At 43.9% G+C, this 17,981-nt stretch overlaps 2 protein-coding genes across 4 annotated transcripts in view; one reads left to right on the top strand and one right to left on the bottom strand.

Moving 5' to 3' along the window:
- The window catches only part of LOC122109610 (nitric oxide synthase 1 adaptor protein), a 352,796-nt gene that overhangs the window by 328,158 nt on the left and 6,657 nt on the right, over positions 1-17,981 (top strand). For 2 of the 3 annotated variants that reach the window (XM_042682103.1, XM_042682102.1), the window contains exons 9-10: positions 6,261-6,426; positions 7,712-7,864. In XM_042682103.1, the coding sequence (XP_042538037.1) occupies positions 6,261-6,426; positions 7,712-7,864 (319 nt within the window). Of the gene's footprint in view, positions 1-6,260; positions 6,427-7,711; positions 8,128-17,981 lie in introns of those variants that run through there. The other variant, XM_042682104.1, reaches the window with a different exon arrangement.
- On the bottom strand, positions 12,446-15,988 carry Spata46 (spermatogenesis associated 46). Its single transcript, XM_042682105.1, has 2 exons — positions 15,886-15,988; positions 12,446-13,120 (listed from the first exon to the last, which is right to left on the bottom strand). Exons 1-2 carry the CDS (start codon positions 15,986-15,988, stop codon positions 12,594-12,596), a joined length of 630 nt encoding a protein of 209 aa, XP_042538039.1. The 3' UTR covers positions 12,446-12,593.

The raw sequence follows: 17,981 nt of genomic DNA, 5'->3' as shown, positions 1-17,981 counted from the left end.
CCTTGGCATCCCAACCTCCTTGTCCATAGCAAGTTCTAAGCCTCCATCAGTGCCCTATTTAGTTCAAGCAGTACTTGATGCAATAATACCTTGAAATTCATTATAATTAGTCTGAAATTATGGAAACTTAGGTAGATTTCTTGAGCCACAATGAGAAGAATTGGCTTTTTTCTTGGAATATTGAGACAGTGTATTCTGAAGGGTTGTTGTGTACTGCCACTTGGCAAGAGAAGAGTGAGCTGATTGCCCTTGATGCTTTCAGCAGGAATTCTCCCAATTTGCTTTCTGTGGGTGGCACTGAAGTCCACATCTTCCTTGGACTTTTAAGAGTCTGAACTTTATCTCAGAATGTCAGAGAACAGGGAAGACACATTCATGCATCCCATTTAAAGGCTGAATCTTGAGACCTAAGTTAGACAGGGTCAGGGCCTACATGGGTAGATGAAGATAAGTAAGAGGATGGGATGGTTAAGGCCCAGGAGAGTTGGTGAGAGATCTAGAAAAGCACCTGTGTGCTGTGGCATTCCAAAGCTACTTGGGCCGACTGGAAGCTTATGTTTTCTGCATATTACAATGAAGGGAGCAGACTTCTCCAGGGAGAACTTAGTCCTCATTGTATTTTCTGCTGCTTCTTCTGTCTCCTGACTTAATTTGATCATTCCTCCATGCAGAGCAGTCCTTTCCTCAGTACAGCTTGAGGAAGCATCTAGCAAGATCTGCTATGACTTGGCCTTAAAACAACATTCTTGAAACATGAAGGGCTTGGAGCTTCTGACTCATGCACTGGTCTCATGGATGACTTTGGCACTATGTTTCAGGAGAATTGAATCATAGGGATACTTGTTCCCAAAGCAATGGAGCCTCTTCAAAGAAAAGTTCTATTAAAGTAAGGGGTATCTTGTAACTAGGAAGACTTGCAGGTGTTTCCAGAACACTGAGATTAGAGAATGTCATTAGTGGCTTCTCATTTTGGGAGAAAAAAATCATTCCTCTCCATCAAATAAAAGAATTCATCTTCTAGGGCTAATGACAGGATGGCAGTCTGGGTAACCCCTCCTCCCTAAAGTGATGGATGACAGGAGCACAAAGCCTGAGCACTCCAGCATGAGGTCCATTCTGAAACACATCATTTTTTAGTTTTCCACTGAATACAGATCCATTCTGTAACCTACTTCTTTTTTCCTTCAGCATATCAATTGCCAAGTAATTATTATTTATCTGAGAGTAGGTTTGATGAATATTCATGATGCTGTATTATCAGAAAGGCATTTAAATTTGAAGACAGTGCTAAATACCAGAGACTATTTGTAAATGTCTGATCTACACACTACAGTGTTGTGGTGGTTGAAGGAAACATCCAATCTACAGGACCTATAACTATATCACAAGTCTACCACAGTCAAGGCAAAACTTGAAGAAGGAGGTTTTGGCATTACTCAAGCATTTGTTTTAATGGGACATTTCTGCTCTGCACCTCTTTAATGACTTCTCCTCCTAAAAGAAAGTGAGTTTAGAGGAATAGAACCATATGGTGTTTGGGATTTGTTTTATGAGTCTCTCTATGTTCCAGCTTCAGAAACTAGGCAGCCTGAGCCTTTCATTCATTCAGAACATGTTAAATATAGCTGATATTTCCTTCCTTGATTCTCAGTTCAAGCAGTGAAATGATGAAAGCTTGCCATATATTATCAATGGGTACAATGACGTTGATTTCTAGTGATAGACTTCTGATGTCTTTAGATCAAAAACAGGTTCTCGAGGTCATTAGATGGCTTCTTGAACATATTCCTCTACCCCCCTCTACCATCAGTCGGTCTTACCTTCTTCCTTCAGTCTATACCTTGCTTTATCTGCCCAGGAACACAGCAGGTTATTGTTATATATCTCATTCGGTTCTCATTTTGATTAGAAGAATCTCTGCATACTTTCTTCTGATTTCTTTGTAGGAGTTGATCCAAGTGCTTTTTATTAGTACCTGCATCCTTGGGTAAAGACAATTATGTAAGATAATATAGATGAATTAATGACAGGCAGATCATTTTAGTGGTTTTCACACATATTAAATAAACCAACTGCAGCATGCCTGGCTTCTCTGCATGAGGGAACCAATTTCATTTCCCAGCATGAAGTTAGCCTTTACTTGTTCTCTCATATTCTGATGCTAGCAAACTGCAAGACTTCTGTCTTTCTTCATCAAACTACCAGGTCCCCAGAATTTCCAGTCAGACAACTTCAGCATTTCAGATGGGAACAGTTTCTCTTTCCCTGAGCATCCAAACCCTCCTGTGCTTCCCCTGGATACAAGCCTAAAGCAGAGCCCCAAGTTCTTGCAGATAGGTGTGTTCTTGATATCACTTGTTACATTTTTTTTACATTCTTGCAGCCAGTATTGTTCTGCTGTTTCATTGGAACCAGTCTTAGCTCTCTTTCACTATGTTATGATTTGGTGAAAGACCTCAGACTTATTCCAGCTTCCCCTAAATTTCTTCAGAGCAGGTCTTAAAGGGCCTGCCTTAGTCTTAAAGATATAGGGGCAAGAGTAATGTTTAGCCAACTCCTAAGTATTTCTATATTAGGCCTCCATATGTAAATAGCAAATTACTGTAGTGTATACATTCCCAGCCCAGCATGAAATCTTGCCTGGCTGCATTAGCTTTCTGCTTGTAGATAGACTAGAAGTTCAAGGATGTGAAAGAGATTATAATCACACCTTGAATCAGTACTGGGATATAGCTGGTGCCTGCATGGCTGTGGGTTGAGCCTGTTTGGCTCCAGAATTGACCTGGATATTGTGGCTCAGTAACAACAGTAAGTAGGCCAGATCACAGTTTACCAATTTCTGGCCTACCTCATGGAAAACAAATGTTAGTGCAGCCCAGGATTTCTATTTTAAGAGTTCTGCTCTACCTGCTTCTACTCCTGCTTGTTTAGAAGCAAATACTTGATCATTTATGCTTTGTAATTGTGTGTGCTGTTAATTAAAGGAATAGTGCTGAAAATGCTCCACATCCTCAGCCCAAGCCTAGATGTAACATCTTTGTGGCTTCTCCCAGTCCCCTGCACCCTGATATGCCCAAGACCCTGCCATCCATGTGCATGCTGAGACAGCACCTCCTGCCTCTGCTTGTGTTTGGTGGGTGGGGGGAGGAGGAAGAGGGGCAAATTGCTCTGGTTCTCTCCACTGCCATTTCCATGTGCCTACTGCTCCCTAACTTCAGCCTGGCCCTGCCCCCACTTCTGATGGAGGAGCTGGAGTCCAGGCAAGTAGGCTGGAGAATGAGTGTGGCAATGGTTTGATATGGCTGGGTGGTTGAGGGAGGGTGTCAGAATTTGGGAAAACTGCACAGAACTTGGGGTACAGAGTTGATCTTATTTGTGCTGTGTTATAACCAGGATGCAGAGGTGGACACTGGCAATGAGCATGGCCTTAGTGCCACATCACTGTGTCTGTGCCACGAATTTAGTTTGTAAGGGATATATTGTAGATAGAAGACACCAACATGTACCCCTTCAGAAGTTAATACAGCTACCCTTTTTTGAAAATGTTTAATTCTTTGAAAGAAATTTATGCTAAAAACAAATATCCCACCTTGGGAAAGGTGTGGTATGTTTTGCTCTTCTCATATGAACAGAGAATCAAAGCAGAGAGAGCTACAGCACACTGCTCAAACCAAGGCTAGAAGTAGCATAGACTCCTTCTAGCATTTCAAGTACATGTATGCCTTGCTTCAGTATTCAAGGAAGTTCAGGCCATTCTGTTTCCACTGGGCCTGGTTTGGGCTTTCCTATGGTACAGACTATCATGGCAGAGGCTTGAACCTCATGCCTGATGCCACTTTTGACAGCTGCAGAAATATGAGTTTATTACTGCTGGCTTGGAGCAGTAGCAGTGGTGTGTATTTTGTGCACTCATAGGGTCTGAAAACACATGAACTGGTATAACAGAAGCATTTGCAGAGGTAAAAATCTTACATAATCTGGGACAAGGAGCTCCTCTTCTCAGAGGGATTTTCTCATGGCCTTTGGTGCTGGTGGGTTTGCACCCTATGCATTGGAGTCAATGATTATCTATCTGTGTTGATGACACTCCATCTTTGGGACTTGAATGTCAAACAAGCCTCTCACTTCTTGCAAACCCCTGGCCACTCCCCATTCAACTTCTGCAAGAAGGAATTGCTCTTTTGTCCTTAATGCTTATTCTCAGTGGGGAACTGGGGACTTTATTTCAGTGGACATTTAGCAAATGGTCCACCTAGAGGGTAAGTCCTTAGCCAGCTCTCCATTTGACAGATGTGTAACTATGGGATCTGGAGGTGAATTACTTAGTGTTGCCTGGGGAGTAACCACCAGATTCCAGCATCCCTGCTCCTGATGCAGTGCTTCCAAATAGCTTTTCCTATTGGGATCTTCATATTGGGATGCAGGAATCTGAGTCTGTAGGATGTGTGTTAGGGAGCCCTCAACAGACACTCATTAATAGGATGCTTTCTCTGGTGACATCCACTAAAAAATTATTTCACATTTCTGCCTGATGTTGCTACTTGGTTTGAAAGAAAATAGACAATGAATAGGTAGCAGATCTAGTTGTTCAGTAGATTCCTTTAAGAGATATTCTTAGTTCAAAATAAGCAAGAGTATTCACAGGTGAAGGGATGAGCTGGCCCTTCTTCTGGGAGCATATCTGAGAGATTAGCACAGCAATTGCCCTGTTCTTTAGAACCTATAGGTTTCTGGGTAAAACTTCTCCATGTCCTAGTTTCTAAGGAAGACAAAGGTTTAATAGCCACCCATCATCTGATCCAGATTAAAATGTTATTGATAGTTCTTTCCCTGTTCTCACTCCTTTCCAGATTTTTCCTGTTTGTATGAAATACTAAATGAGGCTGATGTCTTGACCAGAATATCAGTTCTTCCCTTAGCAATGCTTCATGAGAGATTAGATTTAAATTCCTTAGGCAACACCTCCCTTGGGGAAGGATGAGTCTAGCATTGGGGAGCCACTAATGGAAAGAGGCAGCTAATCTCATTAGTGGCTCTACTCAGTTTAAAGCAAAGCCAACTGCAAGGTCAAGTCTTTAAATCTGGGCAAAAAGAGAAGCAGCCACTATGCCCAAGAGTACAATTTTCTTGGTATTGGCTCCTGGCTCCAGGAAGGGTCAGACATGGGGAAGAAGGCAAGATCCTTTAGTGAGCCTTAGTGAGGTAGTAATGGTCTTTACTCCCTGACAAAAATTCTCAGGAGCACACTGTTGCTCAGAGCACTTTCATCTGAAATAGAGAATTGGTGAATGCTTTTTCCTCCCTTTCCATCTATATCCCATCTAACTTGATTCTTTGTTTATACCATGTTTTTGGTCCAACTCACCAAATTCAGTCCCTTTTGCCAGGAGAAGCTTCTGAAGTTGTCCTCAGAGATTCTTTATCCCCTTCCTAGCGCAAGTATTATCTATGGGTGGACATTAGCCTTGTGACTCAGTTTCTTCATGCCAAAGACTGGATATATTTTCCCTATTTACCCCCTCTGAGTTCTGTCTCCACACAAGGATTATACAGCAAAGGCATATGTGCAAATGCCACAGTTGACAGGCCTAGTGAATGTGCCATTACTGGCTGACCTACTGTGAGAAGATTGTGAATTGATGAAATGTTTATTGTAAATGTCCACCTCAGCCCTTTTGGGGTGTCAGAAGAGTGCTATTTTCAGTCACTCAGCAGCTGTTTGATCCCTTCTAGGAAGAAATCACAGTCCTAATTGCCTCCATTAAGAATAAGATTGGCATCCCAGACATGTGAAGTCAGGCTTCAGCCACAACTAGCTCACTAATTTAGAAATGCAGTAGTGCTTCCTATTTCTTTCATTTCTATACAAGGTAGAAAGATGACATGGAGGGGTTATTGTGATTGTGATTATTCTCACTCTAGAAGTGCTGTGTTGGAGTTGAAAGAGTTTGTTCAGTGGGGGTTTGTGTCGGGGGGAGGGGGTGATCTTTTCTACCTTTTATACCTGGGACCTGAGTGCTGCACATTGGTCCTCCCTTGAGGGATACAGAGAGATCTATAGAGCCAGTGACTCAACTTCTTATGGCTCCTTCTTCAGAATTACAAGACCAGGTGTCCAAATTTCTGTGACAAGCTTGTTGGTCTTGAGCTCAATGAGCAGAGACTTGATGTCATCTACTGGCAACTCTCATTTGCATTCATCTCTCTTCTCTTTGTCCCATCTCCTGTCTGTCTCCCCTACCTCCTCCTCTTCTCTGCAGGTCCACTTGCTGAAGGATCAGTTGGCTGCTGAGGCTGCGGCACGGCTGGAGGCCCAGGCTCGTGTGCACCAGCTCCTACTGCAGAACAAGGACATGCTACAACACATCTCTCTGCTAGTAAAACAGGTTCAGGAGCTGGAGCTGAAGCTGTCAGGACAGAACTCCAGTAAGCCAGTTCCATGCCCAGCCTCCCTCCCTGGGTGGAAGTTCTGGAGAACACATTATTTCCTTGCAGCTATGAGGATAGTTTATTGGAATCCTGACCTTGCCTTTGTATTCCAGTAGAAGAAGAAAAATCAGCTTTCGTTTATATTGTCTATAAGCCTCATGAGTTACAGAATTTTAGAAGAGACCATACCTTGACTATCTTCTAACACACACACACACACACACACACACACACACACACACACACATACACACACACACACACACACACACACACACACACACACACACACGTTTGGCCTTAAATGTACCTGGGAGTCAAAGACACATGCTTATCCAAGTCTCTATTTGAAGGGACCTGCTGAGCACCTTCTGGGTGCTATGATCTTTGTGAGCGCTGCAGAAAAGCTCTAACAGTTTGATAGTTGTCTCTCTGTACTATATATTTCACAACTCTATTGCGTAGAAGAAGCTGGTAAAAGTTGGTCCATTTAGATAAGGCAGTATAGTAACTGTGGCTAATAGCTCTGCTGGTCCGTGGCACAGGTTACTTGCCTCTGGGCTGAGATGCTGCCTGTATGCCCAGCCACCTCCAACCTGGATTGGAAAGTAGTAGGAGACACATCTCCAGGCCTTCAACTTGTACTTACCCCTGGATTGTTCACCTGCTGACAGTCTGTGCTGCCTAGGGACTAACACATACCCAATTGATCATCTATTGTGCCGAAACTGTGATCTATCTATCTATCTATCTATCTATCTATCTATCTATCTATCTATCTATCTATCTATCTATCTATCTGAGATCTCATTTAGTACCTTGAGTGTTAGATGTTGTTACACCCATCTTACAGATGCAGAAACAGTCAGGGTGGTTAAGTCACTAGTTCTAGGGCACAGGATTGGCAGGAGATGGGACCAAGATTCATATTGAGGTCTAATTACAAAATTCATGTTTTCACAACTCTACCAGTAGTTTCCTTAACTATCCCATGAGCTATCCCATGATCTAGCCCACAGACATTCAAGTCAGTAAGTGTGGGGCAGGGCTGAGAAACTACATTTTAAAGAAGCTCAGAGTATGGGCTGGAAGCTACTGTGCTTCACTTCTTTGGACAGTCCATTCTCAGATTGTCCAGACTGAATGCTGAGACCCTGCTCTGTCCTAACTAAAGCCAATCTGCAAGTTACTAAAGATACTAAGCCATAGGGATTAGACAAGTTCTTTAGAACCTGACCTCATGGCACCCCTTTCTCCCCACTTCTACCCTTTGTCTCTGCAGTGGGATCCCAGGACAGCTTGCTGGAGATCACCTTCCGCTCTGGAGCCCTGCCTGTGCTATGTGACCCCACGACTCCTAAGCCAGAGGATCTGCACTCGCCACCCCTGGGCGTGGGCTTGGCTGACTTTGCCCACCCAGTGGGCAGCCCCTTAGGTAGGCGTGACTGCTTGGTGAAGCTGGAGTGCTTCCGCTTCCTCCCACCCGAGGACATACCACCCCTGGCCCAAGGTGAGCCCCTCCTGGGCAGCCTGGAGCTCATCAAGTTCCGGGAGTCGGGCATTGCCTCTGAGTATGAGTCTAACACGGACGAGAGCGAGGAGCGGGACTCGTGGTCCCAAGAAGAGCTGCCACGCCTGCTCCATGTCCTGCAGAGACAGGAGCTGGGCGACAGCCTGGATGATGAGATCGCTGTGTAGGTGCCAGGGTGAGGAGGTGGCAGAGGTGGTGTGGAGGGGCCAAATCTAGCAGCTTCCTAAATTGAGAGCACCCTAAGACCCCGGAGAGGGTAAGGCTTGATAAGACGACCAGAATGTCACTTTAGAGGACCAATAGGAGACAAAATTGGATTCTCAGAGTTAAATAAATACCTACTTTCTGCTTGTGGTGCAGGGTGATGGAAGCAGTGTCTTCCAGAGCCCATGGCTTTGGGAGAAGGTCCCTCATCAGAACCATAGGCTTATGGAAGACCTGCTGCACTGTCAGGACCCTCTTCTCTGTCATATGATGCCCTAATGTGTCCTCCTCCCTCTTTCTTTCTCCCTGGTCCAGATCATAAAGGGAAGCCATTGGTACCTTCTCAGGTACTTTGTTTTGAATATCAGGATGCTATGAGTTGCCTAACCCTCCCCTAACTCTATGAGAGAATTCCTTCTCTAGGCCCTAGCTGAAATTGTAGAAGCTGAATGAGCTCTGTGCTACAAGAGCCAGGCTGTTTCAAATGATATGAGTATGGAAGCTATTAGAAGAAATTGGGTCCATTTTTCCCCCTTGCTGAACACTGGATGTTGTTTCTAAGGGAGCCGAAAAAGAGAGTGAGAGAAAGAAAGGCCTTTTGCTGTTCCAAGTCATGTAGGTCTAGCTCTTCAGCTTAGAAGCCCTGCCTGCCTGCCTCCTGCCTGCAGCTCAGCTCCTATAAATGGAGACTGTGAAGTGCCCTGGGTTCCTGTGTCCTGCCTCAGGGGGAGAGCTGGGCCACCTGAAGCTTCTGCAGCACTTTGAATCTGTGGAAGCCTCAGAGCCCCAGAGTCCCCTGCCTTACCTCTCAACTTGTTTCCTTCACTGGGCAGATTGGTCAGTTTTCACTGAAAAAAAAAAAAGGATGGATAGATAGATGGATAGATGGCAAAAAAAAAAAAAAAACTGATGCAAGCTGGTAGCTGAGACTACTTTTATCCACTTTTTAGAATCACTGCCACTGAGATCAGGGACCACAGCCCATCTCTGGGTGCTCATGCCTTGAACACCTGTAAAAAGTGCAACTTCTATCATCTAGGCCCTGCCTAGATGGATCTCTGTCCAGTAACAGACTGATTTGGCACATAAGGGAAACTCTCTTTATCACTGAAGGCCTTTAGTGGTTAACAGATTCTCAGATGCCTCAGAGAAAGCTGAGACATGTGTGAGTCATATGTTTTGAGAGAAGATGTCTTTATGCTGGACAACAAGCTATAGACCAGACTGCAGTATTATTAGAAGGCCAACTGATATGGATACAGTTGTCCAAAATGGACTTTAAATCCAGCTTTGGTATGGAATTTATATAAATGCCATCACAGCCTTTTCTTGTAGCCACAGTTGGGTTTCTTCTAGACCATAAGTCCAAGTTAAAAGAAACAAATGCAGATTTATATTTGCCCTCCCTGATTTATCAGGGTGTCAGTGGAAATAAGGTGTGTGCGTGCGTGTGCGTGTGTGTGTGTGTGTGTGTGTGTGTGTGTGTGTGTGTGTGTGTGTGTGTATAAGAGAAGGTTTCGGCATGTTTGTTGGCTTGTGAGAAGTGAGAGAAGAGAAAGGGGATCTTCAGAGTGTTTGAGTGAACAATAGATTTGTATATTTTTCTTACATGTTATTCATTGTTACATGTGCTAATTAACTATTGGAAGTAGTTCCAGATACACAGGGAATGAAACCAAAGGAGCAGCTATGAGGAATCTGGATTAGCTGGCCCTACTAGCCCATTAGCTAGTTTACATTATCCTAGCCCAGGGCTCCCTGAGCCTGAGACTTTTAAGATTATCAAGTAGAAATATTATCAGTAGGAGTTTGATTATCAGTAGAAGATATGATTTCTCAAGGCCACTTCCTACAAGCAAGAGCTAAGGACAAAGCCAGAGGTCAGTGGATTAGGTATATGGGTTGTAGGTGGAAAAGTAGGTTAGGATGGGGGAGTGGGTAGGAAAGATAATTTCTAAAAGAGTCTTGAAAAAGTTGAAAAGAAAAAAATAGAGGTGATATTAAGGAACTAGAAAGACTGGGGATCCAGTTATGTGATGATGATTTGGCACCCATTCAAGACTTATACTGTTGGTATTTGCCTTCCTCAACTCTACCTTTTACCTGACTCAATCCTTCCCTGGAATAACATTCATGGGTTGCCCTACCCTCCCAGTGTACCCAAATCTGTATGACTTGGTGCATCGTGATGAGACAAAGAACAGATTTAGGGGCCTTGCAAGGTCACCAAATACCTACCCTTCATTGGAGCCACCGAGCAAGAAAGAGAATGTTGCAGACCTGACTTCTCAGCAGTGCCCCTCTATCCTTCCTCCTTGCTTCCTGCTCTGCTAACTCAACTCTGCCTTCCTCTCTTCTATCCACTACTCGGCCCTATATGAAGGACATGTGGACACGAGGGGTGCCAACCTCGTTGGTACCTACCCCCCAGCCTGCTCCAGGTGCCAGCAGACTCTTGGGCACACAAGGCCTCGCGAGTGCAGAGTCAGGAAAGAATTTCTCTGCAGAATGGACTGCATATGGGGACTGAAAATTATATTTCCTATATTCCTGCTTGTCTGGATGTTATCTGTAAAACCTCTTCTAAGCCTCCCTTTTCTCAGCTGCTTTGTTTAGGAGTTGCATCCCTTTATTTACTCTTTGCTTGCCTACTTCCTCCTTCCCCCTAGTCCTCTCCTCCTAAAACTGTGTGTCTTTAACTGTTGGATCAACTCTCTGGGACAAGATTCTGTTAATGTAAGTGCACTTACTCCCTGGATGTTGTCACTCACCTACTGGCTTTTGCTAAATAAAAACCTTTCTTATTTCTAAATGCCTTTCCATAGTCTTTTCTTGCTTCCTCTATTTTACCTGCTTCTTCTCTCCTCTTTCCTTTACCAGCTTCCCAATCTGGGCAATATCAGCTCTGTGACATGGTTTAGAAAGGATACACATGCTCCCTTGAAGAGGGAGAGAAGTGGCACCTTCACTTTTGCAGACCAGCTTTGTAGGGTCAAATTATACCACTTGTCTCAATTGGGCATCTTTTTGTAAATGCTTGATGCCTGCAATGAAGAGATGCCTGCCAGGGTCCAGGTAGCTTTTCTGGTAAAGAAACACTGGTTCAGAATGAGGACTAAAAAGATGCCCAGTCATTCATTTACTCCCTCAGGGGATGGACTCCTAGAAATGATGTCATGGTTGCCTAGAGACCACCTAGCCTCAGCCTAGACAGGTTATAACCTACATGTCCCAGTTCCTGAGCCTGACAGTAATGAAACTTGGACTCTAGCTATATGTGGGAAAACAGAATGGGTAAGAACCAGACTAGGAGTGTTCTTACATTAGTCTTATAGCACATGAGGGACAGGGATTTGAGCCCAGCTTCTGTCTGACTCTGGAGAGAAAGAAAGAGCTACATATGATTTCAGCAGCCCAATGACAAGTGAAATTTGGCTCCAGAAAGGGTTACAGTATACACACTGAAAAGATAGAGAAGGACCCTCCAGCCCCACTCATAGGCCCACTTATCAGGGAGGCAAAGACTAAGGGAGTGTTGGTGCCAGGTCCTCGATAGGAAATGCCCTAACAGCAGTGAAAGGGCCCATAGCCATCATAGAGCTGAAGCCAGAGGGAAATCAGACCTAAATTAGGACCAGCTTTTCTTCTTTTTTTAGCCCACATAATGGACAAAATAGGCAGCATCTGATGATAGTTCCTTTAAGTGTTGTGTTGGCAGTAAGGTTTGTGCAGAAATGGAATAAGGGTCAGGCTGTCCACGAGGCACATTTCATGATAGCAAGACAAAACAGCCATGAAAAGATGACCCCTGGATCAGAAGTGATCCTTTTCTGCTTCAGCAGAAGTGATGATGCTATATACACTGGGCCTACCGTCCCCATCTTTTTCTTTCATTTTGCTCAGGGATATTATGTTGTCTGTATTCTCCTTCTCATACATTAGCATTTAGGGATTCTTCCTCCTGGAAATAACTCTTTGTCCCCACTATGGGGCTGCTTCAGGGTCACCTTGAAGGCTGGTTTAGCACAACTGGTCAGGCTTCCACTCCAGAGTCTGAGTAGGACTGAGTGAGAACTGAGAAGCTCAAGTCTAACCAGTTCCTCTAGGATGCCAATTCTGCTGGTCTGAACACCTCACTTTGTGAATCACTGTCTTAGAGGATATTCTCAAACTTTGGGTATTGTTTTTATTTTAGAAAAAGAGAGAAAAAGGGAAGGAGGGAGGGAGGGAGGGAGGGAGAGAGGGAGGTGGCCCTAATGTTGCTAGGCAACCACTAGATGAAGGTGATGAGAACTCACTGGATACAGAAAGGACAGCCAATGGTGCAGGGTGACCTCAAACTTGACAGGAGGCTGTGACTAACTGATTTATTGGCATCACTCTAGAGACATAAACAGGCTTTATCCCCTATTTCAGGTGTCCAGCAGAACTACTTAAAGGCCTGGGAGCTGCCTGCAGAGAGCCTATCCCCTTGCCAGGCCTTCTGCTCCTTGCCCCAGAGGGTTTTGAGCTTGCGATAGTACACCTTGCAACTGAAACCTTCCTTAAAGCCCCCCTTGATGTGGCTCTTGAGGGAATGCAAGGTGGGGTACATGCGGCAGCAGGCTGCGCACTTGTAGCCATTCTGCTGAGCCTGGTGCCATTTGGAGGCTGTTATAATGTCCTGGGATGTGATATAATCCATGGAGTCTGGGCCATGCCTGCATTTCTTGGTTGCCTCTCGGGAGTATGTGTTCTCTGGGGAGGAAGAGGATGAGCAGATACTCTCAGTCATGTCTTCCAGAAGGCAGTTGTCGCCTCTTCCTTCATCCCTTTCCACCTCTGGGAAGCTATAGGCCTCTAGGTGGCTCTCTCTGTCTGTGCAGACAAAGTAGCTGTAAGGGGAGAACCAGGGCCGGTAGATGGTACAGTTTCTCCTCAGCTGTTCTCCGTTCTGGGCGTCCCCCAAGGTACAATCTGCGAACAAAAGTTCTAGGTCTTAGTCTTGGGCTATGGGCAGGAAGCGATAAAGCTGGGGTATCTGGAAGCGATCAGAAAGGTGAGAATACAGGTAGTTAGCCCTGATATGGGATGACCGTGCTAGCAACTGAGAGTAGATGGATGATGGGGTGGGAAGAGCAGTCTAAAGCATTAGTTCCTACTGCTTTCTTATTCTATTTAAATGGCTGTTAGATTTCTGAGGAGGTAGGCCTCTCTCAGGCACTAAGTCGTTTTTTTAATATTAATAAGTTTTTTTTAATTGTGAAAATACCGTACTAAGTTTTGATAGGTGTCAAGTCCTTCCTTCCCTGAAGATACCTTGTCTTTGATTCAAAGGACAGGTGAACCAGACCTCTGACCTCCTGTAGTCCCTCTTTCTACCACCAGCGTGACTATTTCTTCAGCTTTACTGTTTATCCTAATCATCCAGCAGCCCACATATACAGAAGCTTGTTTCTCTGCAAAAGACTGAGAGATGGGAGAGGACAGGGAAAAAGCTTCTATAGGCTTATGGGCTTCTGTTACAGGAAGAAGGACTGGATAAGAGGTTGCAGGTAAAGCAGCACATGAGCCAGCTTGTGGGCTCCTTTCTCATAGGTACGCAGCCCCTATACATCTTCAACTTGTCACATGTTCCCACGCAGAGTTGGAAAAGGCCTCACCTGGTGAAGGCACTGTGTTATGTACCCCATGCCGGAGAGCGCTGCTTTGATACTGGGGTGGCAGGGCCTGAGCTGGGCTGGAAACCTCACTGGGTACTGCTGTCTTTGCAATGTCTGTGTTATAGAAGAAACACTATGGTGAGCTCAGCAAGGTTGAGGATTCTCCTCTTCAGACTTCCAAAGACACACCCGAAGGCTCACCTGCATGTCAAGGTATCTATCTAAATGCTGAAACAAAGCAATGACCAGCTAGACAGAGCTATTCTGCATTGACATCCTAGGGAATTCCAAATAGAGCTGTTTCATTCAAACCTCAAATGTGGCCTAGATGATACCTCTCTGCCTGACCCTCCCATCACCCTACCATCCTGACACAGATTCTAGAGCAGAATCTCTGCTCATGGGCTACATAGCCATGTTGCATGACCCCTTTAAGGACAAAAAGCCTTGTTCTCCATCTGAAACATCACAGTCAGAGGATTGTCCTGTGGCTTATCCTGGAGTATCTGCTAATGCTTGAATAAAAAGCAGAATTGAGGGCTGGGAAGGTGGCTCAGTGGTAGAGTGTTTGCTTTGCATGCATGAGACCCTAGGTTCAATTCCTCAGCATCACATAAACAGAAAAAGCTAGAAGAGGCTCAAGTGGTAGAGTGCTGGCCTTGAGCTGAAGAGCTAAGGGCCAGTGCCCAGGCCCAGAGTTCAAGCACCAAGACTGGAAAAAAATTAAAAAAATTAAAAAAAAAAAACAAGCAACAAAAAAAGAAAAAAGGAAAAAAAAGCAGAATTGAGTTTAAGGATTAGCTCACTGGTGAGCCTAAAATGCATGAGGCTCTGGGTTCAATCCTCCACACTTGGGATTATGAGAGGAATAGCCTGATATCCCAGGGCAATAGCTGTGCTCAGTTTGGGAAATAGAATATATATATATATATATATATGTATATATATATATATATATATATATATTTAGCAAATGGATGTTCAGGGGAACTACCCCACAGAGCAGTACTTCTTAAATCTTAATGTGCATGGTGATCTTATTAAAAATAGAGATTCTGACTCAGTGGGTCTGGGATAAGGACCTGAGATTCTACGTTTCATCAGCTTTCCATACTGTGGATGCTACAGTCCAGGGTCCACACTGAGTGGCAAGTCCTCATAGTGTCCACCTTTGGTCTATGATGTGCTCAACGCTACTGCCTAGCCACCAACTGATAGTTCAATAAGTCTAAGCTTTCTCCAGTTTACCAAAGCACAGATACAAGAACATACTCTTTTTTTCCTTCCTTCCTTCCTTCCTTCCTTCCTTCCCTCCCTTCCTCCTTCCCTCCCTCCCTCCCTCCTCTCCTCCCTCCCTCTTTCTTTCTTTCTTTCTTTCTTTCTTTCTTTCTTTCTTTCTTCCTTCCTTCCTTCCTTCCTTCCTTCCTTCCTTCCTTCCTTCCTTCCTTTCTTTCTTTCTTTCTTTCTTTCTTTCTTTCTTTCTTTCTTTCTTTCTTTCTTTCTTTCTTTCTTTCTTTCTTTCTCCCCCTCCCTCCCTTCCTCCCTGCCTTCCTGCCTTCCTTCCCTCCTTCCTCTTCTTTCTTTTTGCTGGTCCTGAGGCTTGAACTCAGGGTCTATGCACTCTCCCTAAACTTTCTTGTTCAAGAAAGTTTATCACTTGAGCCACAGTTTCACTTCCAGATTTTTGGTGGCTGATTGGTGCTAAGAGTCTCAAAGACTTCCTTGCCTGGGCTGGCTTCAAATCTGGCTGATCCTTAGATCTCAGGTTTCTGATTAGCTAGGATTATAGGAGTGATCCACCAGCACTTGGCCAAGAAAAACTCTTTATGTCAACAGGCTACCACTATGAAATTTCACTAAACTCTTGGAGACATAAATTTGACCACAATGTTTCTCCTATTTTTGCCTTGCCATAAGAAACTGCAAGAATAATTTACCAAGAATGCAATATTTTGAAAAATTATTTTTTCTACATGTTTTTGTCTGTCTCACTCCCAGACTGAACATGATCTGGTAGAGAACATGAGTAAACATTTCAGAAACAAAACCCACATCTTCCTTTGTAACACCAGAGTTTACCTGGCAAGCTGGTGGCATGAGGAGACACAATATCAGGAAATGTGTTTAAGACAGAGGAAGAGATTCGAGGTCCAGAGATGCTAAGGAGTGAAAAGTTCTCCATATTCTGACCACAGCAGAGTATGGAAATCACCTACTTGCTCCCAAGAGGCTGGCCAGGTTGTCTGGACAATAAACATTCTAAGTGCAGTTGACATCACAAGGTCATATGATTCTATTCACCAGCTAGAAAGGTAGATGTGGTCTTTTGTATACATTTTTTCCTTTTCTTGTTTTAATTGTTTAAGATGTTTTGACTTGTCATTTCTCAGTGGCCTGTCCTGCCTGAGAATACCTGGAGAGAAGGAAGAATTTAGTAGAGGTGACAGTGGTGATGCTGTCTGCATCTTTTGTTCTTTATTATTATCACTTTTGACATCACCAACATCATGGTTGTCTACTACTACTACTACCACCACCACCACCACCCTGTTTCTGGGAGCCTCCATCCTGTCTGAGTGATTCTTTTGCTTTTCTCTATTTGCCTAAGCACTGCCACCAAATATTTTTTATTGTGAAAATACTGTACACAGTGGTTACAATTACATGAGCAAGGTAATGAGTACATTTGTTATCAAGCATTGTAGCCTCCTCCTTTGTTTCCCCTTCCCATCCTCCCCCCACCCCCCCACCCAATCCTCCTCCCCCTCCACACACACCAAAGTTGTAAAGTTCGTTTTCGACATAACGACTTGTACATCTCATTGTTGCAATGGGTCCACCTGTATCCCTAGTTAAATGATTTTTTCCCCTTCCCCTCCACAAATTATATCGACATCAAATACAGTGAAAGCAGGGGTTATACCATGGGAGAGAGACATACAAAGCAACGAAGAAATAATCTTATAAATGTGTTAGAAACAATCACATGAAAGAAAAAAAACATTTGAATACATATCTTAGGGTTCATTTCCCTAACATCAACTTATCTGACCTTTTCTGCTTGACTCAGACATATACTAGTTATTGCAAATAATGGAAAACATGGGACCTATGTTTCTTTGGGCCTGGCTTACTTCACTTAATATAATTTTTTCCAAGTCTTTCCATTTCCTAACAAATGGGGCAATGTCATTCTTTCTGATCGAAGCATAGAATTCTATTTGTGGTTTTATTTTAGTTACTGTTATTGTGTTCTGTTTTGTTTGTTTTTGTGTTTGGTCTGGGGTACACTTTTTATATTTTGGAAATCATTTCAAATTTATAAAATTTACAGTAAACAGCCAGGCACCAGTGGCTTACACCTTTAATTCTAGCTACTCAAGAGGCAGAGATCTGAGGATTGTGGTTCAAAGCCAGCCCAGGCAGAAAAGTCTGTGATTCTCTTATCTCCAATAAACTACCTAGAAAAAGACACTGCAGGTGATAAGAGTGCTAGCTTTGGGCACAAAGAGGCTCAGGGACAGAACCCAGGACCTGTGTTCAAGCCCTGGGGTTAGCAAAAAAAAACATTTCTGAAGGGCTAGAAATGTAGCTCAGTGGTAGAGTGCTTGCCTTACATGCATGAGGCCTTGGTTCGATTCCTCAGCACCACATAAACAGAAAAGGCCAGAAGTGCTGCTGTAGTTCAAGTGGTAGAGTGCTAGCCTTGATCTGAAGAGCTGAGGAACAGGGCCCAGGCCCAGAGTTCAAGCACAATCCACAAAAAAAAATTGCAGAAATAAAATGAATACAAAAAACTCTCATATGCTGATATACTCTGTATCATACCCCTCTTCCATATGTGAGTAGGTATACTTAATTCCTATCTGAACTATTTGAAGGTAAGTTACAAATATGATTTTCACATATATTTTGAACATATATTTCTTCAGAACAGGAACCAGATATTGTTTCCACTTCTACTAGCTCTTTTCAGCAGATGGGTGGCTCACCCCATTTTACTGATTTGAAGTCAGTTTGCTGGGGGAGAACAGGACTGAACAGGGCTTCATCTACCTGCTTCATCCTTCCATATGGTAATCCAGTGCACTGGTCGGATAACAAGTAAATGGGGAAAGATGATTGTGAAGCATGGAAGAGAAGATGAAGTTGCCCAAACCACATCATCATGACAG

The sequence above is a fragment of the Dipodomys spectabilis genome, unplaced genomic scaffold (assembly GCF_019054845.1).
Source record: "Dipodomys spectabilis isolate Male_0828 unplaced genomic scaffold, ASM1905484v1 ptg000069l, whole genome shotgun sequence".
In the NCBI taxonomy this organism is placed as follows: Eukaryota; Metazoa; Chordata; class Mammalia; order Rodentia; family Heteromyidae; genus Dipodomys; species Dipodomys spectabilis.
Note: the sequence above shows the minus strand (reverse complement) of the source record. Positions and strands in the feature narration are given on the sequence as shown.

Excerpts from the sequence above, each read along its gene's own strand:
- Spata46 (XM_042682105.1), bottom strand. The coding sequence starts at position 15,988 with ATGGAGAACTTTTCACTCCTTAGCATCTCTGGACCTCGAATCTCTTCC. Across the intron at positions 13,121-15,885 it reads TCATGCCACCAGCTTGCCAG|ATTGTACCTTGGGGGACGCC; the intron begins GTAAACTCTGGT and ends TTTTGTTCGCAG.